Source organism: Fibroporia radiculosa (genome assembly GCF_000313525.1).
Source record: "Fibroporia radiculosa TFFH 294 genomic supercontigs, scaffold4188, whole genome shotgun sequence".
In the NCBI taxonomy this organism is placed as follows: domain Eukaryota; kingdom Fungi; phylum Basidiomycota; class Agaricomycetes; order Polyporales; family Fibroporiaceae; genus Fibroporia; species Fibroporia radiculosa.
Window position 1 is genome coordinate 14864 of NW_012133401.1, and position 24208 is coordinate 39071.

General features: G+C 51.0%; 7 protein-coding genes across 7 annotated transcripts; 3 read left to right on the forward strand and 4 right to left on the reverse strand.

Moving 5' to 3' along the window:
- Positions 1-496: 496 nt before the first annotated feature.
- Positions 497-3285, forward strand: FIBRA_05319 (uncharacterized protein; the record flags this gene model as incomplete). Its single annotated transcript, XM_012327088.1, has 9 exons — positions 497-640; positions 699-810; positions 849-1485; positions 1544-1596; positions 1657-1766; positions 2510-2836; positions 2900-3014; positions 3073-3180; positions 3236-3285. The coding sequence occupies 9 exons, from the start codon at positions 497-499 to the stop codon at positions 3283-3285; spliced, it is 1656 nt and encodes a 551-aa protein (XP_012182478.1).
- Positions 3286-3848: 563 nt separating this feature from the next.
- FIBRA_05320 (uncharacterized protein) lies at positions 3849-7099 on the reverse strand (the record flags this gene model as incomplete). The annotated part of the gene is made up of 12 exons (XM_012327089.1): positions 3849-3992; positions 4055-4174; positions 4230-4288; positions 4343-4457; positions 4520-4618; positions 4671-4782; positions 4834-4900; positions 4953-5265; positions 5318-5529; positions 5585-6084; positions 6137-6211; positions 6273-7099. 12 exons carry the CDS (start codon positions 7097-7099, stop codon positions 3849-3851), a joined length of 2643 nt encoding a protein of 880 aa, XP_012182479.1.
- Positions 7100-10961: 3862 nt separating this feature from the next.
- Positions 10962-14730, forward strand: FIBRA_05321 (uncharacterized protein; the record flags this gene model as incomplete). Its single annotated transcript, XM_012327090.1, has 2 exons — positions 10962-11639; positions 11704-14730. 2 exons carry the CDS (start codon positions 10962-10964, stop codon positions 14728-14730), a joined length of 3705 nt encoding a protein of 1234 aa, XP_012182480.1.
- Positions 14731-15287: 557 nt separating this feature from the next.
- On the forward strand, positions 15288-15991 carry FIBRA_05322 (uncharacterized protein; the record flags this gene model as incomplete). The annotated part of the gene is made up of 5 exons (XM_012327091.1): positions 15288-15359; positions 15430-15496; positions 15552-15586; positions 15650-15871; positions 15926-15991. 5 exons carry the CDS (start codon positions 15288-15290, stop codon positions 15989-15991), a joined length of 462 nt encoding a protein of 153 aa, XP_012182481.1.
- A 170-nt stretch (positions 15992-16161) lies between these two features.
- On the reverse strand, positions 16162-19434 carry FIBRA_05323 (uncharacterized protein; the record flags this gene model as incomplete). Its single annotated transcript, XM_012327092.1, has 6 exons — positions 16162-16219; positions 16275-16397; positions 16453-18379; positions 18439-18696; positions 18748-19221; positions 19278-19434. 6 exons carry the CDS (start codon positions 19432-19434, stop codon positions 16162-16164), a joined length of 2997 nt encoding a protein of 998 aa, XP_012182482.1.
- A 701-nt stretch (positions 19435-20135) lies between these two features.
- Positions 20136-21419, reverse strand: FIBRA_05324 (uncharacterized protein; the record flags this gene model as incomplete). The annotated part of the gene is made up of 7 exons (XM_012327093.1): positions 20136-20216; positions 20275-20529; positions 20585-20740; positions 20863-20884; positions 20932-21176; positions 21223-21293; positions 21350-21419. The coding sequence occupies 7 exons, from the start codon at positions 21417-21419 to the stop codon at positions 20136-20138; spliced, it is 900 nt and encodes a 299-aa protein (XP_012182483.1).
- Positions 21420-21944: 525 nt separating this feature from the next.
- On the reverse strand, positions 21945-23801 carry FIBRA_05325 (uncharacterized protein; the record flags this gene model as incomplete). The annotated part of the gene is made up of 3 exons (XM_012327094.1): positions 21945-22025; positions 22077-23429; positions 23493-23801. The coding sequence occupies 3 exons, from the start codon at positions 23799-23801 to the stop codon at positions 21945-21947; spliced, it is 1743 nt and encodes a 580-aa protein (XP_012182484.1).
- Positions 23802-24208: the final 407 nt, after the last annotated feature.

The following is a 24208-nucleotide window of genomic DNA, read 5'->3' on the forward strand; positions in this document are numbered from 1 at the left end:
AGGAAGCTGGCTGCTGAGAGATCATCGCAGTATCATTGCGTGAAGATGAGAGGCCTCGTGTGTAGCTCTTGGCGCATGCTTGTTACGAATTCGAAGGACGCGGTGCGTGTACCGATGACTCGGCGGTGAGTCGCATCTGAGAACGCCCTGACCGACGTCCGCTAGGACCAGGAGTGCGGTGGAGACTGGGGTGAGAGGGGAGTGTGATGAGACCACATGGGAATGGAGAATAAGATGAGCGTCTGGACGGCGTCCGGGGAGGGGGGAGGGGGGGAGAGGGCAGGATGGGTGTGGGAGGGGAAGGCGAAGAATGGTTCCGCGGTCGCTGGGTTGGAAAACGGATGTGATCGAAGGCGGGCGAGCAGTGTTCCTGGGTGCATTGCCTCGTCTTTGCCATCAGCAAGACGCCAGCTTATTCACCATGCATTCATCCTATCACTTGTCCCCTCCCCGCCATCAATCTCCACGTCTCCCTCCCGCCCTCCCCTAAGTACTTATGAGTGCCGTCGCCCACCAGCCCCTCCCTGAACCAGACCCGTCCCCGATGACCATCCCACTCCGTCTCCCCACGGCCTCCCGTCGCTCCATCGGCGACGTCGAGGCCGCCCGCATCTCCACACAGATAGACGAAGAGTTGCGGGTGCGTGTGTCTCCGTGTGGTTGGCAGCTCGCCGAGCTGAACGCCGTCTTTCTTCCAGCGCGAACACGAGTCCCGCAAGCGGCGCAGGCCGCGCGAGATCAAAGGTGCGCGCCCGTCGTCTGCTCGCCGACCCGTCGTTCAAGCCTTGCTCCCTCCTTCTCCACTTCGCCGTGAATCAAGGCTCGTTCTGACCATGCACGTTCCCCAGTCATGCTCCTCGGCCAGGCCGAGTCGGGCAAATCCACACTCCAAAAACAATTCCAACTCTACTACGCCTCTCAGACCCTCGACCACGAGCGCCCTTCATGGCGGCCGATCGTCTACTTCAACGTCCTCAAAGCCATCCGCATGATCCTCACAGAGGTCGACTTTGGGTACTTCACAAACGAAGGCACGACCGCCCCGACGCTGACCGCCTCCAGCGAGGCATCCAGCAGTGCCTCGGCCTCGTTCGCATATTCGCGTCCGCAGACGGTCCCGGGTTATGGCGGCAGCCTCGACCCTGTGTGGCTCATAGAGCTCACACATCTACGCAGCAAGCTGCTTCCGCTCGTCGCGAGCGAGGACGCCCTGGCGTCGGAGCTCAGCGGCGGGGTGACCGTGACGGGCGGGCGGAGCGGGGTGTATGTCCGCGCAGGCTGGCAGGCGGTGTCCACCGCAACGCGATCGTGGCCGTTTGCTGATATCCGCAGCGGCGGGGCCTCGTCCAAGGCGCCGGTCATGACAGACATCGTCGCGAAGACGCTGGCGGCGAACCAGGACGAGATCGTGGACCTGTGGCATCACCCGGCGGTGCGGCGGCTACTGGCGGAGAACAAGCTGCAGCTAGAGGAGTATGCAGCGTTGTGCGTTCATTCTGTTGGGGCTCGGTGGAGCGCATGGGCTCATTTGTGGCTCCTGCAGCTTCTTGAACAGCATACACAGGATCGCGCAGCCGGACTATCTTCCAACAACAGGTGCGGTGATTCTCTCTGCCCTCAAAGATCAAGATGGCTGACGATAGCATCGCATCGCAGAGGATATTTTGCACGTCCGACTGCAGACTCTTGGAGTACAGGAGCATGCATTTGATATCAGCATGGCCGGAGTCACGTACAACTGGCTGCTGTACGATGTTGGTGGTGCTGTACGTCCTACTCCACCCGTTCTGCACTGGAGATGCATGCTGATCCTTTTCTCGCGTTCTTGTTAATTTTCCGACGGGCAGCGCGGACAGGCAAGTGTCGATTCGCAGATGGTTTCCATGGTGCACCCCCCGCTGACGTGCTTTCCGGCAACTCTGTCCACACTTCTGTGCAATAGAGACAGGCGTGGGTGCCTTACTTCGAAGATGGTACGTGCCTTGCCTCCCTTTGTCTCTCTCTCTCCGTTCCGATTCGATTTCATATGGCTTTGCTCCATTGTGCCTATGCCGGTGGGCCTTGTATGCAGATATCCGCTGCGAGCCCTGCGCGTCCCCGGTTGCCTCGTGCATCTGGTTTGCTGCACTATCCTGTGTCTGGATTGTGTCTTGCATCTTCTGTCACGTCGGGCGTCCGGCTCATCCGTGTCCGGCGCGGACATTGCCAATTAGGCCAACTAGGCATAGACCTCGACGCCTGCCTCGTGCGTATGGTACTGTGGCGGCTATCGTGCGGAAATGCATAGAAGATTTCTCTGCTATGCAGTCCGGGTGCAGTGTACTGACCCCAAGCCATCCTCAGCGACGGCCATCATTTTCCTCGCACCAATCAGCGCATTCGACCAGGTGCGCCCGGTCACCGCTTCTTCGAACCCTGTGGTGGCAACTGATTTGTCCGTTTTGCCATCTAATTGTTCTCTGTTCCGCTTGCCGCCTCCAATGTATGATGATCTGTCGGTCATGCGCAGTATCTCGAGGAAGACATGCGCACGAACCGAATAGACGACTCGCTCCAGCTCTTCACGGTCGTCTGCCAAAATAAGCTACTCCACAAAGCGGCGCTAGTGCTGATGCTCAACAAGGTCCGTAGCCTTATCACCGATGAGTGCAAAGCAGGCCTGCTGACACCCTTTCCGTCTCCCATCCCTCCATCTGACCGTCTGGTCGTCTCCACATCGCGCCATCGTGCATGCGTGCTCTCGACCCTTCTGCTGCCCTGGTCGCGTGGCCGAACGGGCAATGTAGACGGATCTCCTGAGGCAAAAGATCCAGGCTGGGCTCCAGGTCCGCAAATAGTATGTGTGCAGCTATGCTTATTGTTCTGCTGTCCTGACGCGCGTGCGTGTCTCCTTCTGTAGCATCTCATCGTACGGCGATCGACCGAATACGTACGAGGAAGTCTCGGAGTACTTCCGCGCGCACTTCATCCAGGTGCATCGGCGGAAGGACCCCCACCGCCGACCGTTGTATGTGGTACGTCTCTCGTTCCCCGCACACTATTGGGATCCATCTCATCGAGCTGGCTACGCAGCATTTTACGTCCATGCTGGTGCGTCGTCGGTGCTACCGCGTCCAATCTTCTCGGTCTTACTCACAGGGTTGCAGGACGTCAAAGCGACGCAAAGCATCATCGTGAATGGTAAAGCTGCAGCCGTTTCTGCACGCGCTCGCACCGCTGACGTACCCTTCTTCAGTCAATGAAGCCATTATGCGAAAACACATGTCCACCATTGGGCTTGCATAGAAGATGCTATCATGGTTCTTGACGCGTTATGACCCTTGTATGCTTGTTTGCTACATAATCACGAACATGGTCCTGATTGTACGTGGCGTGTCTTAAAGATGTGATGCCTCTTGGACGGATGTTTGCCCCTTGGAGGAAGTTAGGTACCCCACAACACTCAATATTGATATCGTTTGACAACGGTAGAGCAGAACTAATCCATATGTATGCTTAATTAGTGCTAGTTCTACACTTGCTTCGTCTCAAAATCAATCGTATTCATCGTGGCTGGACATCAGTGAAGCTACCTACAGATCAAGCTATCGAACAGTGCAGAAAAGGAGAGGTGAAATCCGATACAGGAGACAAATACAGACGGAGGGGTTTCCAATAAGTAAATCGAAGGAAATCTAGTAGATGTACGTAGAAAGTAGACCGAGTTAGACCGACGGAAGCGCCCTACGACGCCCCTCACAGCAGTACAGTACGTGTTCGTACACGGGAGGATCCAGAGCAAAACGAAAAGCAGATGACAATGGGCATAGGGGATATGAAAAAATATGCACTGCATAATATCCTGGGAATCAAGCCCAGTCGATAGCGAGCCCTCCGGGACCAGCCTTGGCGAGGCCAATACCACGCTCGGCCTCCCTGCGGAGCCACTTGAGCGCCCGCTTGTCTTTACCGAGGAATGGTTCGAGAACATCGAGACATTCTTTGTTGTGAGCCTACAGACATAGAGTCCAGTCAATGTCTCGCAGACGAAGCGTGCCAATATGATTGAACATACCCGCAACCACTGACGCTCTTCCTTCGATAGCATTACGTCCTTCACCATCTTTGTCTGGATAGGCACACAGGTCAGACGCTCGAATCCGAGCCAGGCATCTCCGCCAAATGAGTTTTTGGTCTGGCACCAGTCGGCATCGTAAGCGAACGTTGAACACACAAGCCGAATCGCCCACCTTAACCCGTTTCACTATCAGCGCAGACTCGAGTCGGATGCCCCACTCGCCATCCTTGTCTGTAAAGTAATATGTGAGTCAAATGCTGGTATCAGAACACTGGGACAACTCACAAAATCCAGGCTCGTTTGTGATGACATGTCCCGGCACGAGCGGAACATTTGACGAAAACCCATGCGGGCCTTCGTGGACATTTAAATAGGATCCGAATCCGTGACCGGTTCCATGCTGATGGACAAAGCGTGGACACATTGAGTGACAGCCATGAGGACAGCGTCATGACAACGTACTAGGTAATTGAGCCCATCTTGCCAGAGTGCCTTGCGTGCTAGAACATCCAACTGAGCGCCAGTTGTCCCCTCGGGGAAAATGGCGCTGTCAATAGCAATCTGTTGTGTACAAATATTGGTAATGTGGAAAATGGTGATTAGTTCAACATACGTGGCCCTGGAGAACTCTTGTGAATGCTTCGCATTGAGCATCGCTAGGGCGGTCGAAGTGAACAGTCCGCGCAGTGTCGCAAGTGCCATCCCGATATTGTCCCCCCGAATCACTGTAAACATAGGTGTCAGCTAGCATCGGACAAAACATACGATAGACTGACTTCAGATAAGGGGTTTTTCTATCAATAACCTTGGCAGTAGACTTGCGAGGAGAATAATGCGGCAAAGCTATATGTAAGAATTAAATACCCGACTCTAGCACTATACTTGGAGGACATACCCGCGTTGGGACCGCTCGCCGAAATGTTCTCATATGCAAGACCCATGTAGTTCATTCCCATTCTCCTGTATTCTGTCAACCGCCAAGCAGCTTCATACTCGGTGATCTCGTAGCCTTGAAGTAACTTTTGCTCAAGCCACGCCAAAAATTTCACGAAGGCCACACCATCGCGGATATAGGCAAGTCGCAAACCTTGTAGTTCAACCTCATTTTTGATAGCTTTGACTTCGTCGATATACGAGGGAATGACAGTGTACCGAAAGCTTGTAAGTACGAGTGCAATTGCCTGTGAAGTCTCTGGGGCAATAATGAGCTGAGAGTAGAGAGTGAGCTTCAACCATCATGAGACAAGAAGATATGCGCACATTTCCGTCACCCCAAGGTTTGCGGCGTAAGAAGCTCCAGACGTCGTTGTACTCTTTTGTATCAACCCCTATGGATTTGAGATACTGGTTGACTTCATCGCTGATCTTGGCAGGTTCGATGAAAAGGGTCGCTTGTTGCAAGCCAACAAAGAGATACGAGTGAAAAACGGGATTGAATGGAATGTCATCTCCCCGGAGATTAAGCAACCACGCTGCAGGCGCACGATTAATAAATAAATGCATATATATGGGATAGTAAAAACATACCGATATTAGGAAGTGATGATATTAAAGTTCCAACTTGCATCTGCGAAGGCTTCGGCTCCGCCTTCGAGTAAGACGGCACCGATGGGGCCTGCTCCGTAATCCAAGCTCGTAGCTCAGCCAATTTAGCACCTGCCTCCTTCCCAGTAAATGATAGCGGTTGAACGAAGACCGGCTCGCGCGAGCGAGATGGCCTTTCCGCCCAAATGATGTCCACTAAGTTCTGAGGAGGATAGACCAGCTTGGACTTCTTTTTCTGAAGTGCCTGGTTCAGCTTCACCGCGTTCTGGTGCGTGATCATACGTGAATCAATGCCGACACGCGATTCGTTGGCGCGATCAACGAGCCACTCTAGCCAGTCCCTCGGCCCGTCAGCAACGCCAGCTGGAATTAAGATCCAGTTCTCGTCAAGCTCTGAGCGAGATTGAGTCCAGTAGCGAGAGTCGGTGATGAGGTAGGCGTTGGACTTTGAGATAATTCCTTCGCCGGCGGAGCCCGTAAAGCTGTAAACTTATTCAGATTCGGGAAAAATCAAGTGAGATCACTACAACGTACCCTGAGATCCATTCCCTGCGCTTATCGTGAATAGCGACATACTCCGATCCATGAGCATCCAGCGAAGGGACGATACTAACATCGCCCCGATTTTCACGTCAACACGAGGGCATCGCGATTGACTAAAATTACGCACTAATAATCCAGATTGTCTTTCTTCATCAATTCCCTAAGAGCATTGAGACGATCGTTCGTGTCCACCCGTTCCGGGATGACATCAAGATCATTTATCTTGCGTTCGTATGCAGATCCAACGAGGGTATCAGATGATTCTGAAGCATTGAGAGGTGGTCGTCTAGGAACATTGCCACTGCCACTACGGCTACCAGAGCGAGCAGAGCGATCGGTAGACTTGGACTGGTTAGAATTATAGGTATTCGACCTTGAGTGAGACGGAGCGGACCGCGGTGGGAGAGGATTAACATATTCAATATTTGACGAACCTCTCGAGCGCTGAGAGTCACTGTAGGCGCCTGGAGATTCGTAGCCCGGAGGACGACTCTCTTGCGAAACATTTCGGGTTAAATCAAGTGAATCCTCTCCCTCGTAAATTGTGTCCTGCAACTCTCTTTCTCGATCCTTCTCCTTCTTCCCAAGACCCACGCCATATCCCCAAAGGCTCTTCTTGGGCGGAGTAACAGGTGTCGACATACTATAAGACCTGCCTTTGGTCGACTTCCGACGCAAAACAGGCTTGACTTCGATGGCATCAGTGCGATGGTTGCGAGCGGAGTCGTATGACTGGGTGTCGGTCGAGAAAGTGAGTTTTTCCGCCGCATCAGCGTGTGAAGTGACCGTGGCAGTTGGCGAGTATGAGTTGGCGCGGTCAAGTCGCTGTATACTCGACCGCTGTGAGTCGAAGGATTCGACAGCAGACTTCTCTGAAAAGGTTAATCGACGGCGAGACTTGCCACGGAATAGAGGGAAGCATAATGGCGGTGGAGGGGGCGGCGGAGGAGCCATGGGTGTCGCAGTGATAGGATCTGATTGCTCCTTTCACGCTGGCCGGAGTGTGAGGTAAGGACACTGCACACGAGGCGTTGGGAGCGGAAGAGCGACGCAGTCGAGAAACTTCGCAGCGTCAGGGATTCTGCCAGACCCGCCACGCTGGCCAGGCTTGCCTAATCTGGAACCTTTCCCACTACCTATCTCAATTCACCTGTCCGGCCCTAAACCCGATCAAAGGTCCGCCACATTGCGCTCTCATCGAGTCCAAATTCCTTCCGCCCTCCAAGAGAATTTGTTTGGCCGCACCGCACAGGCGTGTTAAGAAGTAGCTGATTGGCATTTTCAAGTTCGTCCTATTGCTAGCGGTCTTGGGACTTCTATGGTTGGCAAACCAGACAACGTGATGATCTATACTTGGCCAAATACATGTCGCTGATCACCTAAGATGGGGCAATACTGCGGACCAGGAAGTCCAGGGAAACCGAACTTGAGAAGACAGATGTTATGGCTGCGGAAAGTGTGAAAGACCTCACCCGACAGACTCGTGCGTTTGCGTCTTCTTCACCTAAACATGCACAAACGTGTCTGAAACGCTCCTGGAAATGAACTATGACGACTTCATTTACACTTTCCGACGAGAAATGAATGATATGTCGAAGAATCTGGATCCGCTCCGTTTTCCTTGCAATATTCAGCTCAAGAATCCGCATGTCCGCCGACGTGCCTAGACTTCGACTTCGACTTCAGGGAAGTCACGCCGTGCCATGATACTCGCTCACCCAACAATGCTTTAAAGCGAAGGCCTGCTGAGAGGATGAAGGACATGCACTTACCGCTAACGAGTGCCCAGATTGTCTGCACAAGAAGCACAGAACCATTCAGTTGGATCGGACCTGCAGCCTGTAGGATGGCCACCATGGTATGATTGGCTAATGAGTTCCAACTGTGTCGACAGCCTCTGTCCCGAGGCATGAGGATCATGGAAACAGACTCGACGAGAGTGGGCAGCCGAGTGCACTCGAGGCACGACGCCAAGGCTTAGCCATTGAGCAGCAGACCAGGTCTTCGACAAGATCCGACCAGAGCATCGGAGTAGCATGGGATTGCGCTACGGAAGTACGCCGACAGGTGCCCACGGGCAGAGGGAAGATCCCTGTGGAGTCGTTGATATAAACTTTAGTACAGCCAATGTGGCCTAATGAGCATACCATATTTGACACAACTGAGACAACACCTAATTCACGTCCGACCCCACCCACAGACGATTATCAAGCTTTACGCGATGTAGTCATGTTGGATGGTGCATCTCATGTAGCCACTGCACAAGGACAGAAGGGACGCGTTCTGAGCCTGCTGAACGTCCTGCAACGAAGCAACGTGCATATATGCGTGTCAGTAACAATAGGGCGTAGGGTTTTGTATGGCATCCATATATGCTTCAGTTACCACATACCTATAACATGAAAAATGTCCAAATGAATACTCCGCTCCAGGAAGGGTTATCTCCTAACCAGCAGCTAGCCATAAGAAACTCAAAAGAATAGCTTCTCGTTCCTCTCGCACGCGTTAGACATACGAGTGGTTCACACCTATACATATATGCGCTCGCTAGATCTATCCAGCTTCTCATAAATATAGCCTGAAAGATAATAAACCAGTTCCCCCTTCGTACGGTTGATTGCGAGCATATTGCGACGAAACTGCCACGGGTTCGACAAAGCACCGTGAGACATCATGACCGTCAAGATGGTGCGATGTCCAGAGAGAGAAAGAGACAATATCGCAAGAAACGCTGTCTAGACGGTAGACTTGTGTGTCTTCTTATGATTGGTGCTACGGTTGGGAGTAAGCCCAGCATCTGCTAGCAGTAAGGTAGAAATGATAATGTTAGGGAACGCCACATGCACCACCGCTATGTACGTGACTTTGACGTGACTGTAGGCGTCGGCGGCGCGACATTCACGTGTTTCCGCTTGAATTTGATTTTTCAGCCTCGATTGAGGAGTTCGCTAACCTGCCCATATTGTTATCAACTTCCTAAGGGATTGATTCAATGGCATCCTGTAGACTTTGAAGCTGGAGCTAGATACTTGCGAAGAAACATGATGCCTGTAGCTTATAAATGGCCCAGTATGCTCCGAAAAATTATTCCCACCAATTTCCTCCACCAGTCAATCGCTTGATTATATGTGCATAATTTGGCATCGATGACTCTCAAATATTGGCCAATAGCTTCATAACTCAACTTGAAGCCCATCTCCAAAGCTCATCCCATCAAAGGTGCGCGGAAGCCCTACCGGGACGTAATCAGGCAAATAGCACGCGCTGGCAGAACGTATGAGGTGGTTGAATACTAGGATGAGCACACATCTATTCCAACTTGAAATTGTAGAACTCGCTGCTTTGAACGAGTTCAACATGGTATTCGAAAACGAGTGTCATCATCGATGATAATGATGACGAAATCAGCATTTGTATACAAAAAAACATGCTAAGACGCGGTGCTAAACAGTCTGTACAAGAACTAATACAACTGGGTTATCTCTATCGAGGACTCTAGGTGACGGTACGCTATCATATGGGGGAAGGACTAGGTGTAGATATGGGTACCATTATGAACGGCGTGCATAAGCCGTCGGCCCACATATATAACCTGTGGCTTGCGCTATAATTAATTATCACTTGCTGCAGCGTTGGAAATAGAGATGGTGTCCGGCTGCTCACGAACTGCGACTCGTCTGGTATTGATGAGCGATACACACGTGTTGTAACTCTTGGCGCAATAGCACTTTCAAATTGCTTTGGAGGTCATAAAGTTCTCAACCCGCTCTAAAAATCATAGTCGTCAATCGGATACCGCGTTCGAAACGATGATGCACCGCTGAGGCGAGACGCTTAAATAGGACTGCCTGGGGCGCCTTTTGTATGAAATACTAATCATCAAGATTTCTATCTATTTCATGTTCCTGCAAACAAAGAGCAGCTCTGCGTCACCACGCCTACAGACGGACCCGAGTTCGAGATAACTTCAGATGCGTGGCAAGCAGCCGATGAGACCGAGCGACGCCATTAAGAATCTTAGCCTAGCCGCGTTTAATGAACAGGAGGGGTGAAAGGCGGAACTTCAGTACGTCCGAGAATCCTACAAAGATGCATGCGGGGTTGTCGAATTGGTTGAACACAGGCACAAAAGAATGCGGGCGGGGCAACGACCTCACCACCTAGTGTAACGTGGGCAAACAACTTTCAGCGCGTTTAAAGCAATGCCATGATAGGATGCTTACTTAGTCTCCCTAAGCCAACACTGGAAGCGGTCTTCTGAACGTGAGGAGAATAGCGACATCAGTATATGCTTACTTGACTGAGTCGTTGAAAATTCAAAAGCAAGCTGCTATGGGACACTGGAGGTCTCCAACTCGATACAGTAGCGGCCTCCGGAATCAGCAAAATATAGTGTTTTCATTGCATGACATTACTGCCGCAAAATTGTATAAGTAACGGTAGGATTCGGAGCCGGATGAAGTCGAATATTCTTGATATTGAAGCGTTCGGAAGGAATAGATAAACTTGTGGTTATGTCACATAAACTGCTGCAGTCTGCAATTGGCCGAATGCCCGAGTCCAACGAGAAATTGTTAGAAACAAACCTAAGGAGGAAAGTTTTCCATTTGAGGATTACCAACTGTCAGCCGGATGGTGCCGCTACCTTGTGACTTTGGAGAATCTTCGATAATCAACTGCTCGCTGCAGTGAGTTTTCGCGTGGTTCGCACAGTTCCTGCTTGCTGTTTGCCTGGTGTTTGTCAAGGATCCTGAGCTGATCGTGGGTGTTGGTAGGACATGGGGCGGTTATCGAGCTGATTATCTGAGGAAAACAGATGTCGACAAGGCAAAACAAGAAGAGGAAGGGGCGCAGCAATGTGATCAATCGCGAACGCACTGTCACCACACTCACCGACGGCTCAGAGGGCTCGTTTCTAATCCCAACTACTCCTGAAGAACCTGCTGGCAACATCATGTCTCCTCCGTTTCCTATCGCCCTGTCAGGCTCTAGCGGAGCTCAAAATATCTCGCCTGCGTTCAATACCTTCCCTACTTTCCCTGCCTACAACGGGTACATGGCTCCCCTGGCAGCTCCTGCTTTCGCGCCACAACGTTCTCAGCCATTCTTTCCCCCTCCATCGCAGGGGATGCCTGGTCAGAATGACTTGGAAGTGCTAGAGAGACTTAAGGAATCCATTAAAAACGGCCAGCATGAGTTTTTCAGGGCTATCCCACAACCTGCTGTTCTCGCGGATCTCTACATGGGTCCCAACTCTTCTGGACAGGTGCCTCCTCATCCTGAACAAGTACCCCCAGACTATCAACATAGCGGCTTTGATGTGCCTTTGCCCCATAACGGCCACCTTGCTGACAATGGCTCTTTCGCCGACATAAACGGTGGTTTTTCTGACCGGAACAACCGGACTCAGCCTCAAGACATTGAATTGCGGCATGATAAGAGAAATCCTATGATGACGCAACCTTCTGTGAGCGATTTGCAGTCAGATTCAAATGTGCTATAGCTATTGTCTTCGATTTATCGTGTTGCATGCTAACTCCAATTTCCTCTTTACACAGAATGTAGCTCAGTCGACACTCCCTTCCTCGAAATCCGACGTTAGCATGGGCCTTCCTACACCGCCTTCTAACGATGAGATACGCGTCAAGTCAGAGAATAGTCCTATTGCCTCAGATACCTCCCCTGCTGGCTTGCATGATAAACCTGAAGCAACTTTGGACACATCGCGCTCCGGACATTCTGGTTATCAGCAAGCTGATTCAAAGTCCATCGGGCGTACAACCTCGGACAGGTCTCTAGCTGCCGAATCCACAACGGCTCAGAAGCCTCTCAGCGCTTCACCTTCCAAGTCCTCCCTTTATGATAGTAAGGATGACATTCGCCAGTCCCGGGATACTTGGCCCTATCGCAATGGCTCGACTGACAAGCCACGAATTGATTCGGACCGCCGTCCTGGTGGGGAAGCGCGACCCAGTAATGCCGTTAGCATGGATGCACGTGGCTCTGGGCCTGGTCCGCGATTCCATGACAGAGAACGCGATAGGGATAAGGATAGAGACTGGGAACGTGACAGAGACCGAGATAGGCGTTCAGACTATGCGCGGTATAGAGACGACCAGCGAAGTGACGAGCGTTCTCGTGTTTCGGACACTCGAAGACCATACGAATCTCGGTGGGCAGATGCTCGACGATATGATACGAAACCTTCCGATTCATCAAATGGTCCAGTGAGGGTACCTCCTCCTTCCGATGATCGAAGCTCCCTTGAACATCGTCCGACTCGTTCACTGGGCGAAGAACGTTCTATCAACAGACTCCATTCTGACAATGCTTCAACGCGGTCTTTTGAGGATAGACGCCCACCTGGACCATCCTCTACGGATGAACGTCCGACTAAGGTTTTGCCTGCTGAAGATCGTCGTGGTCCTGCTCCACCGCAATCAGACCGCCCACGAGAGCCTGATGATCGTCGGCCTTTGCCTTCGTCTGCTGCTCCTGCTCCTACTCCTGGTGACCGAGTGGGTCGACCGTATGACGACCGCAGGGCTCCCCCACCTTCGATTGCGGATCGCCAAGCTAGGCCTGTTGGTGACGATCGCCGCACCCCAGGCCTTCTACTTGCCGTGAACGATCGACAAACGAGAGTCTCCGATGACCGTCGCCCGCCACCGCCTGGTTGGAATGATGACCGACGTGGTCCTGTTCCTTCTGTTTCAGATCGACAGGTAAGACTTAGCGATGATCGTCGTCCAGTCCCAGCGCAAGTGTCGGATAGATCAACCCGTCTTCCTATTGATGACAGTCGTACGCCGTTGCCTCCATCTGGAGACCGCGCAATCAGGCCGCCAGGTGAGGAGCGTCGTCCCCCTCCCCCCGTAACTGAAGATCGCGACACTCGGGTCCCTCTTGGCTCTTTGAGCGAAGTAGTCACTTCCCGGCCCCCATTGGACGATCGTGGTATCCGACAGCAACCAAGTCAAGATGACCCAAAGCCGCGATCTGTTGTACCCCTCGAAGACAGGTTGAGTCGCCCTCCACCTTTGCAAGAGCGTCTGGCCTCGAGTAGTAGTAGACCAGACGATAGGGTGAGCCACCCGCCTGTTTCCCGTACAGAGCATGGGAGTCACCCGCCTCGGTCAGAAGATCGTCGGGTGGTACCCACTCTCGAAGAACGCTTGTCTCACGCGCCTGCTGGTATAGAAGATCGTGGGCCCCGCCCACCGCCTACTGATGATAGTCTTGCCAGAACTTTAATGCCCCCTCCTGCTTCTGTTTCTGCTTCTGCTTCTGCTTCTGCTCGTCCTGCTGCCGTCGAAGACCGGAATGTACACTTAGCTGATTCTGCCCGACCTGCACTTGGTTCACTGTCTGAACGTGATCGTCGTCCCGACGACCGTGGACGACCTCTGGTCTCAGATCGTGTTTCCCGTCCCACTGAACATGCAAATGATCGTGGGCCACCACGCTCGACCATCTACTCTAATGCACCTACATCTCGTGCTGCCTCAGTAGCTCGCGATTCCTCACGCGGTAATGCTTTCAAGCCGCACTCGCCCACGCATTCTCCGGTACGATCTGAGCTACGTGAGTTCCGTCCGGCGGCTGAGCCACCACGCCCTTCCTATCGTCATGAGCCAGATAGATACACTAATGACCGTCGTGGTAATGTGATGGATGTCGATACACCGGCAAGCCGGTTTGCGTCGTCATATCGCCGACCTTCATCTCCTGTTGTAGCGGATACTGCGGACCCTTACATTTCTCGTGGGCGTACATGGTCGCCCAATGAGACGTATCCGGAAGAGTCTGCACGGCGTGGTCCTGTTGATCCGCATAGCTATGATCGAAATCGGCGTGCGGATTACCCAAGTGATTGGGAGTCGATGCCCCCCCGCCATTGGGACCGTCCTATACGTGATTACGAAAGAGAGAATTATCTAGATGGAGACCCTGCTGCTCGAGCTAATGGTTGGGAGACGCGAGAAGAACGTGAGCGCAGGATATCCTCTTCCTTCCCACTTATAGAGTCGACCAGCACTACATCGCGGGCATTCGAGCAGCGTCCTCTTGGTACTCGCTTGAGTGAGGACTTTACGCGCGACGATCATCAATTTGGAATGGATGTCTTGGAACGTACGCGGTATGCCCCCGTTGACATTGGCGCATACTCTCGCGTTCGAGCCCGCAGTCCAAGCCCACTCAGGCGACAAGGTGCAGTGACAGACTTGCGGCCCGCCATTAAGAGGCCTCGTGAAGACACATACACATCTAGCTATTACACACTCGTCGATCAGCCTCGCCCGCTTCCTGAGGACCTTCCGCGCTTGCGCTCATCGCCTTCTGCGGGTGCGCCTTACTTCGACGATCCGCGAGCACCTCCGCCTTATGGGGGGTCTACGGCGCCTGCTGGTAATATGGTCCGCGATCGCGATTATGTTGATGCAAGGGAGCGAGCACCAGAGACATACCCTTCGTACGAACGGCGCGATCCTGTGTCGCGCATATCTCAGCCACGTTCTCCAAGCCAGTATAATGGTCGCTATAGTCGAGAAGATCGAAGATACAGTGTACAAACACGCAGCTAAAACGGTCCGTATTCTTGATTTCGTGACGAACACCGCTACTGATGCACTTTTTCGATAGATATACTTTCGAATGTACAAGTGATATTTTGAATCTCAATGCCTGTATCTATCTATCTGCACATCTACGACTCTGAGAATTGGTTGCATCGCATGCCTGCTGTGCGCTCTGGATTCAAATGTATAGCAAGACCTACGTCCCAATGCTTCTGGTTTCATTGTATACCTGCTTTGCCATTTTTGTCTCTCTGCAAGTGATCTCCATTCTAGTATTGCTGTTTGAGTTTCTAGCGTAGATGTGCTTAAGTTCGACACATGTTCGTCACGGAGTTCCTACGCCCTACGCGTAACGATTATGGTATGAGACTACATATATGCCCGCTCATACGCGCCCTCATGCACTGAGTACCGAGGCCTACACGAGCGGCTATCTAAGTCAATGTTCCCACAGTCAGGTGAAACTGCGCTGGTTAAGCGAAGAAAGCTGTTCAGTTCCAATCACCTCTTGTTAATTACCACCAGTGACTTGGCTACACTTTCTTGCAAGTCTAAGCTATATAATGACGACCGTCTCGCCATTTGCACGCAGCAGTGTTTTTGATGAGCCCCGACTGGGTGGCCGCGAACAGACTGTGAGTTGTCAAACACATTATTCTGCGTCCGGGGACATGAACTTGAACAGGAAATGCGTCGCGTTCACAGATCGAGGAAATGTATAGTGTGCCGGAGAGTTTCTTAGAAATCGAAGTCCGCAACCCACAGACTCATGGTGCGCGACTTAATCCGCGACTCCGATTGCAGCTACTCATACGTGCTTATCGTAGGCTTCGGGCGGAAGATGTACACCGATTATGAGATTGTGTGCAAGGCATGATGTGGTTTGCACTATACTACGCACAAGACCTCATCCACTGTTATATAGACTAACATTCCTGCCTTCAAATTGCGTCATTCCGTTGTGCGCCGGAGATATTCCGACTTCGAGGCTTTTCGCGATATCTTGGAACATGAATCAACGCGAGTCAACATTCCCGCCCTACCTGGCAAAGTCTTCACCAACCGATTCTCAGACGAAGTCATTGAGTCCAGGCGCGAGGGTTTGGAGCGCTTTTTGACGGTGGTTGCAGGACATCCTCTATTACAGGTGAGTATTTTCTCTCATAAGCAAGTGACACTGTCATGACCATGCTTGGCTCAGACTGGAAGTAAGGTCCTATGTGCATTCTTGCAGGATCCTGCTTGGGACAAGGGCCAGTGGTCTTGAAGGTGTCACATGGCAGTGCTTCCGTCAGTCACAATTTTAGTACTATCTGGTATAACACTCTTTATCCTCCAGTGTGTTCTCTTCATATATCATGAGTGGCCTGAGACAACCTCTAAGCTGTATTTGTATAATATCGTGAGGATGAATGGAAGGAAGGAAGCATTTTATTTCTATAGCACCGCAGGACCAGCGTCTGGTGGCTCATGAACTACTATATCCATGACAAAGCTATAACATAACTAAATCAGCTTGTCTATTTGGCGCGACGTCGAGAGAGGCCTACCCAAGATGCATCGTATAATCGGTCTGAGTGTCCATCAAAATCAGCTCCTCTATGGAGTGAACTCCAGGGGTGAGTGCTAGGAAATCCATGCGAACCGATTGACAAGTGGATGGTAATAGCGGTCTCAAAGTGAAATCATGAACAAAATTTTTTATCCGATTGCAAAGATACAACTTACCCGACGCGCACTCGGTTCTCCAATGGCAAAATACCAGGTGAGTTAGCATCTCCCCTGCTACGACCTTTGCGTCGTCGTCGTCTCTCATCGGGGTAACTCACCTCAAATCGTCGTGTCCACGACGACTGATTATATACAAAAATATCCAGCGTGAACTGATCCAGAGGGTAGATCATATCCTGTGCATACATGTTCACCTTGTCTTTCCCCTTGTGCGCGATTGGAAGCAGGCCAATAGAGACAACGATGGGCTCCCCATTTGCCTTCATCTTTGTGTCCACCTCTGCGCCAATCTCCATCCCTATTGGAAATCCAGACACAGTCAACCCTGGGGTCGGCAAAGGAGCGCCACCACGATCACGCCTCATGTCGACGCTAGGCACCACCAGGCCAACCCCCGATTGTTGTGTAATTGATGCTTGCCAAAATGGTGTCGCGGGCAATGGCAATGGGGAACCCGGATAAGCAGGATAAGCGGGAGTGCGTGGTGGGGATAGTTCCTCCTCAACGGCTTCTGCGAATCCTAGACCTTGTCCTTGTCCAGCACCAATAGTGGCGAAAGCAAAATACGGGTCCTGTGGGCTCGGTATGTTATACGTCGTAGGTGAACGGACGAAGGTTGCTGCTGCCGAAGGGGACACATACGCAGATCTACTACCAGTCCCACTGACAAATCCAGCTGTAGGTGTGCTCGGACCCGATTGGACTTCAGGTAGGTTGGCGGGATTGAGCATGGCTGTCGGACCCTGGTAATTCACGGGCGATCGCACCTGTTGCAGCTGGCGGTCGGGCGCAGGAGAGTCCAGAGAGCTGAAAACAAAGCGCTTGCTACCAGCAATTGCTTGTCCCGAGGAGAATGGAGGTCGGGAGGTTGTAAGAGGCGCAAAGGGCGATCCCGGAACGGCCGAGACGGGCATGGATGGGAAAGGTGAGGCTGGTGTAGGAAGTACAATGGTCTTGGAGGAACCAACTTCAAGATTAGAAGTGGAGGTTGTAGCTGAAGAGAAATTTAACTTGCAGCTCCAATACGATTGGTATGTGTGTGTTGGAAATAACACAGGGCCGTCCTGCACCGATGTAGAAGCTCTCATCGTGCGACTTGATCCAGGAGGTGGGGCGGTCTCAAAGGTCCGCTCGAAAGGTCGCACGCTGATATTGATGGAGACAGCACGTTGCAACTCCTGGGCTTCATCCACCATACTCGCGCGTTTCTCTACGCCTTGCGTTCCCCCTGGCTTCGGAGGAACGTTCAAGGTGAATTCGTCGACTTCTGGAGCGCGTAAAAACGATACAGCGTACAGCAAGTTGATCTGCTCGCGAGGACCGATGCGAACAGGGAAAACGTCCTCATTATCTCCCCAGCCGACGAAGACTGTCTTTGCGCCTGACCCGCTAACAGAGACATCGGCACGCTCGATCTGAAAGCTGTAATTCGGTATCCCTTGTGTAGGCATATCTTGGAATTGATTCTCGATCTCGACCGATAATACTACGGTGTGCTCTTCGTTCCCAGCCTGACGCAGTTCGCGCTCGTGTAGCGCTGCTTCATCCTCGCTATCGGAATTTTCACCCGTGATTGTACTGTTTGCGTAGACGGATCGTTGGTTCTTATTCTTGCGCGAGCCACTCTGCGGAAGTAGGAAGTACGGTACGAATACTGTGCGCATTCTGACATGGAAGCCGGACACAATTTTCATTGTTTTGCGAAACGACTTTCGAAATGTCGCTCCTGCAGGAGCGACAGGCAATTTGTTGTTCTTTCCTGCCGTGGATATAGGGGGCAAGGCCTTATTAGTTAATTTCTGTATCGGTGGAAAAGGTTTGGAACTGTCCGGAGGTAGTGCATACGCGGTACGGCGAGTAGCAGGGCCAAGACGCGTAGAAGGAAGATGCAACGGGGGCTGAGATTCCGACAAGAACGAAGGATCTACAGCACAGAGGTCATCCTACCGTAATTATAACGAGACGAAGGCGATATGAACCTACCGGCCTGCAGACCCTCCAAGAGATTGACCTCCACAAATCCCGTTATCAAATCGTCGATGTCCTCAGCCGGCTGGCCATCATCACCGCCTATAGCCTTAATAGGTGAAGCCAAATCGAGCATACGAGGGAAGCCGCCCGCGTCCTCGATAAAATTTGCGAGGACTCGACGAGCTGGTGTGATAGGAAGTGGCTTCTCGCGAAGGGTGGCTGATACAGTCAGCGATAGGAGAGGATCCGGGAACTTCGTGGTCATAAAGCCTACAATAAATCAGTCATAGTGCGTGCCTGGACTAAGGAGGTAACACGCACGTACGAGAACCGACATCTGATATAGCGCAACCCACTCATGCCCTTCCTGGTTCCATAGTAGAGCAAATCCATCGGAGGGACTTCGTATAGACCCCATGGGCTGTTCTCCCCATACCCCCGAGATGAGAGGTGTTCCCTGTGCCTGGACATATTGACGGTCGGACTCGGCAGCAGAAGGTATGGGATGGGGAGTCGACGGGGGGAAAATAGAGGGATGGGCAGCAGCAAGGAGCGCACCAGGTTTACTTTTATTTATGGAGGTAGTGCGAGGAGGGACAGGTGGGCGTCCGATTTCCGGGGCACTGATATCGGTAGGAGCGGCAGAGGAGATATATGAAGTATCATATGAAATTTGCAGGTGAGCTAGGAAGAACAGTAGGTCAACAGGTGGCTTCAATGACGCAACGTCAGTCGATTCTACATCGATTTGCTGGTCTGGAAAGCGAGCAACTAGCATGAACTCGATATTTTCGTCTACAGTGCCCGTATGTCAAATGCATAGTCACATCAGAATGGTGAATACACCTCACCGAAGAATGCAACCTTTCTATCCGTCGATTCTGTGTGGAGGCGAGTAAACCATTCTGTTGCCTTACTACCTGTGTAGTCTGTCGGAAATTCCAGAGACGACTGGGGCGCGATCACCTCGAGCACGCTGGAGTTGAATGAGTCTTCGAAGCTAGTCATAATTTGATTCCAATAGGGTAAGCATCAATAGCCAGCTGCTAGACCGATTTATGGGCTATGATATCGTTGCTGCTGAGATTAATTAAAAAAGCGCGTAGATGATGGGTGTCTCGAGTTGGTTCGTACAGCAAGTGGCAAACAAGAGGCTGGTGTCATATAAACCTAACTAGGTGTACACGAGCCGAGGGCGTTGAAATGGCAGAAGATTACGGAATTTCAAGTCTTTGAATTGCCTCTCGAGTCCTAGTGGTTGGAAGGTGGTTTTAATATTTGACTCGGACTCTACAGGCTGATCTAAATTGGGGTAGTCATACTAAACCACTCGTAGTATTCGAAGCGCCCAGTCAACCTAGAACACCGTCCGAATTGCACAATTCTCGCTATGTCACTCATGATACTAATCGAGGCAAGTACAGTCAGACCACTCCAATATAATTAGCTGCTAGCCTAAGAAATCAGCTTGAATTCCGAAATGCGACGTTGAAGGGTGAGCAAGTTTGTTGGACCACAGGCGACTCATCCATTAAAAAATTGTTTTCAGATACATTAGATGGTATATATATGTAGTCGTCTATGAGCGGTGCATCGGGTACGAGACTAGTGTGTGCAATAACGGCAGATTGCTTTTTGGATACAAACCCCCAAGGAAACGTAGCGTCTTGCCTATCATCCGGACATGTCCATTTTCATCTAGGTGTAGTCTAGACATATTGGGAGAACCATGGAATGAGTGATTGTGCCAGGGTATAACTGAAAACAAGCTTCGGGCCGACAACTAAGATCTGTGGTCATGAGGCTTATTAACGCACGCCAAACGCGCTTTAAAATCCATGAGCTGACCTTAGGTGTAAGGCCTTTGAATAGGGCTGTCGGCCCCTCATTCTTGATTAGATCCTTCACAACCGTGACGCCGCTAACCTTGCTCTCAAAGTTGGCGTTTTGAATGCGAGTCTTGACTGTGTCGAGAGGCGCAGCGACAGTGATGGATGCGACCGCTCCAGCAACTGAGGCAACAAAATTCTGTCCCCAAGTCGCCTTGTGGTAGTCCTGGATACCAAACATGTATTCCTTCGTCGCTGCTGACGCACCAAAAAGCTGGGTTGGGGTATTCAGCACGGTACTAAAATATTCTCAGCCATGACACACGTACTGCAAAGCTGCCCGGCGCATTCCGCGCCACTGTCCATCCCCATCCTCGATAAAGAGTAGTGCCTTCCTCCATGAAAATCCGGATCACTCCTCGCCCCCTAAATGCTTCGGGGTTAACTTGGCGTTTGATTTTGAGAGCATCCAGAGGAAGGAGAACCTATAATAACGACAATAAACATCAACGGGGTCCAATATTCCAAGCAAACGTTGCGAGATATGGCATGGTTTGCGAGCAATGAGTGCAACAAGTTCTAAGGAATACATGAGGGTATGACGTACAACTTCACCAATCCCAGTCAAGCTGTCGCAACGTCAGCGCTCGAACATACACGACATGACATAACGGACCTTCCGGCTGTCGCCTGGAGCATCATCTTGCCCTTTCTCTCCCCAAATGTATTCGTAAAGTTCGTCTTATAGTTTCTTGAAAGAATGTCGCTGAACCAAGGCTGCCCACCATATTTATATATACGTTGGGTGATCTTGTAGCCCGCAGCATAACCAAGACCAGGAAAAAGCGAGAGCAGCTTTCTCCCCAAAGGCGCTGTAGCGTAGTCTCTGAATATGATGGCGGAAAGTGTCGAAAAGGACACCTGCGCACGGATGAGTCCCAATACCGGTATGACAGTTCTCACTTACCTTGGACTTGTTACTCATGAGTCGCTTCGAAACAGTGTCCACAGGGTGGAAGACCAGTAGCTCTGCGACACCTGAGCACACCAACGTCAGTGCACAAATTCAGGCGCGTCCGACGTGTATAGCAGACCTGAGGCACCCGAACCGAGGATTCGCGCTGTCCCGGAATCACTTCCTTTAACATTCAGAGTGGGTGCCATGGCGAATTGTCAAAGAAGAGAGGAGTCACGAAGAGGGTTTGGTGATGGGATGAGGTCCTGCGTCGAGCTCTTATGAAGTCTCGACAACAAATTGCGCCAACGGTAGCAATGGAAATGTAAAATGGTCGCCACCAATAGCAAATACGCGCATACAGCGCAGATCGCTGGTAGGATCAAAGTTCGTCGACCTGAATCAAAATTCACTCATATCAATTCTTGAGGGTTTAATGCGAGTTGGCGTCACGATATGTTCGCATTCAAGTACCACCCTCCTGTATGTGAAAATATGAATTCCATCGTGTGTGGACATCAATAGTAGGTATTATTCGAAGGAGGCACTGCGGTCGCCTCAAGTAAAAAAAATCTTACACGATGCCTACTCACAATTAAGGGCATTGTCCGAGCTATTCCAGCTCAAGCCCACGGAATCGCTGGCGCGCGATGACCTAAAAACTGCCCACCAGAGAAGATGCCGTTCACTTGGTATAGTACATGCCAGATTCAGCTTAGATCAATAGACAATTTCTAAACCTCTAAACCAAGCCACTCTTCTTCGAATTCAAGGTCTGCTAGGCTGTCGTTATGGTGGGTTCCCTGGGGCTCGTCCTAGATAAACCCAAGGTCAGTGAGTGAGTGAGACCTATGTTTCCGACACACCTTGCGCTGTGCTTGAGTTCTTCTAGCTGATTGAAGTGCAAGCACCATCAATTCTAGACTGACCCATCCTTCGTTTGACTCATCATCATCACTATCCATACTGGATACTTTCTCCACATTGGCTTTGGGAAACTGAAGATGGGGGAAGGTCCTGTCAATATATTTTGCGATTTCCAGTCTGGATGCTAACGATTGATCAGGATCAATGTCGAGATACAAAACCTGCAGTGCATGAGACATAGGAAATTCGGGGTCTGATGTATGTTCTTGAGCACTGTCCGAAAGAGGAGGCTGGAAGTAAGGCCCCGTAAAATGCAGGTAGCGTAGTTCAGGACAGTGATGCGCAAAGTTGACGAGGGTAGATATAGAAGGTGTTGGTACGTCTTCGTTGCCCACAGGTGGGAAACTCTCGATGTAAACATATTGTATTCTCGGCCATGTTGTTGCTACAAGACGAATGATCTCATCTCCGCATGAGATGACTTGTCTCACATCAAATGTCAGCCGTTCAAGACCCTGAATGGGAAATAAGGGCGAGAGGAAGGACTCCAAGGAAGGTGTATGCAATTCGAAATAGATGAAGCTGTATTGGATGTTCAATTTGCGAAGTGAGAGGTGGAATTTGGTCCCAAATAAATTGAGGATACGGTAATGAACTTCGATGTCTTCAGCATGACAGTTTCCCCAGTAATTATAATCAATAGCAATAGATGACAGATTAGAGGACGAGATACACTGGAGAATGGCATTGACTAGGTCCGTCGATCCAATGAGAGCCAAGCGTTGTAGTCGTCGGAAACCAGACGTCTCAGCAACGGCCACAGAAGCTTCATTACCCAATGTTTGGTGAGACATTTCCATGGAAAAATCCAAAAGATTGTCTAGAAAGGCGCAGGAGCGCAGTGCGTCCGCAATCGGCCCGTCGATGAGTGTGATTTGAAGTGTACGAAGACGAGTGAAACCTGCTAGACTCGGCACAAGGTACGACCATGATGAAAAGTGTAGATATGCTTCACGCAAGAACGGTGATGTCAAGTTCAGGCTCGAAAAGAAATAACCCAGGGTGGAATCGTACGCGTTAGTTTCCGCTTGATTCTGCCCGAGATAGACCTCCAATATCAGCAGCGACTGTGACAGTAACTCTGGTAGACGACTCAGTTCAGAGAGATGATTCCGTTCCCACCGAAACAAAATCATGCCAGGTAGAATAGGCTGTCCCCCCGACCGGCGGCGAATTTGAGAGAAGACTGAAGAATCGATGGTGGTAAAAGATACCAAGCGTGATGTGCGCACTTTTCGAGCATAATATTTAAACCGAAACCACTCTTGGTCATGAAGCGGTTGATGAAGGACCTGAACAATTGTACATTTCAGCAATAAGACCCTTCAGATGTAGAGAAGAGTTGTAGAGCCTACGTAGGCAATACCTCCATCTGATCTCTGTTCTACGAGGGAGGTCAATATCTTGAAAAGGAATACCAAAGAGGGAAGGTCCCCCCATAAAACACTTAATGCCGCATCGGAGAATAGCTTGCAAACGCGGGCAGCATTGGCGAGGCTTGCGATATCTCTTTCTCTTGTTAGTATAGGTAGGCCATGAGCTGTATAAACAACGCTAGGCTGTTCGACATAGCGGAAGACTACTGCAAGAATCGCATCTGATATGCTCAGTGCGCGGTATGTGGCGCTCTGAATTGTGACTCTGTTCATCTTCTCGATTGACATACTAAGTCAGCGTGGCACTAACTACAGGCTTTAGAAATCACCTTTACCTAGCACACGTATACTTGTCAATGGACTTTAATCGTAAGTCGAAATGTTTGAGAGTATAGCGGACTGAGACTCGGAAGTTGTGGCGGGCACTGGCGGACTCGGTCAAGCTGATGAAGAACGAACGCCACAGCTATCTATCGATTCGTTTGTCTACCCTTACATAATCTCGGCTGTTCTGTTCAGTGCATCATTGAACAATCCACTGTCTCTTTGGGGTAAGGGTCCCGCAGCCAAAGCAGCAAGATGTACGGTAGATCGCGTTTCGATCCTTAAATATTTCTGGTGCTGCGGAAAATTTGTAGTAAGTAGCAGTGCAGTTTCCCACCGTGACCGTCTGGGCAGCCTGAACTCTGAACTTA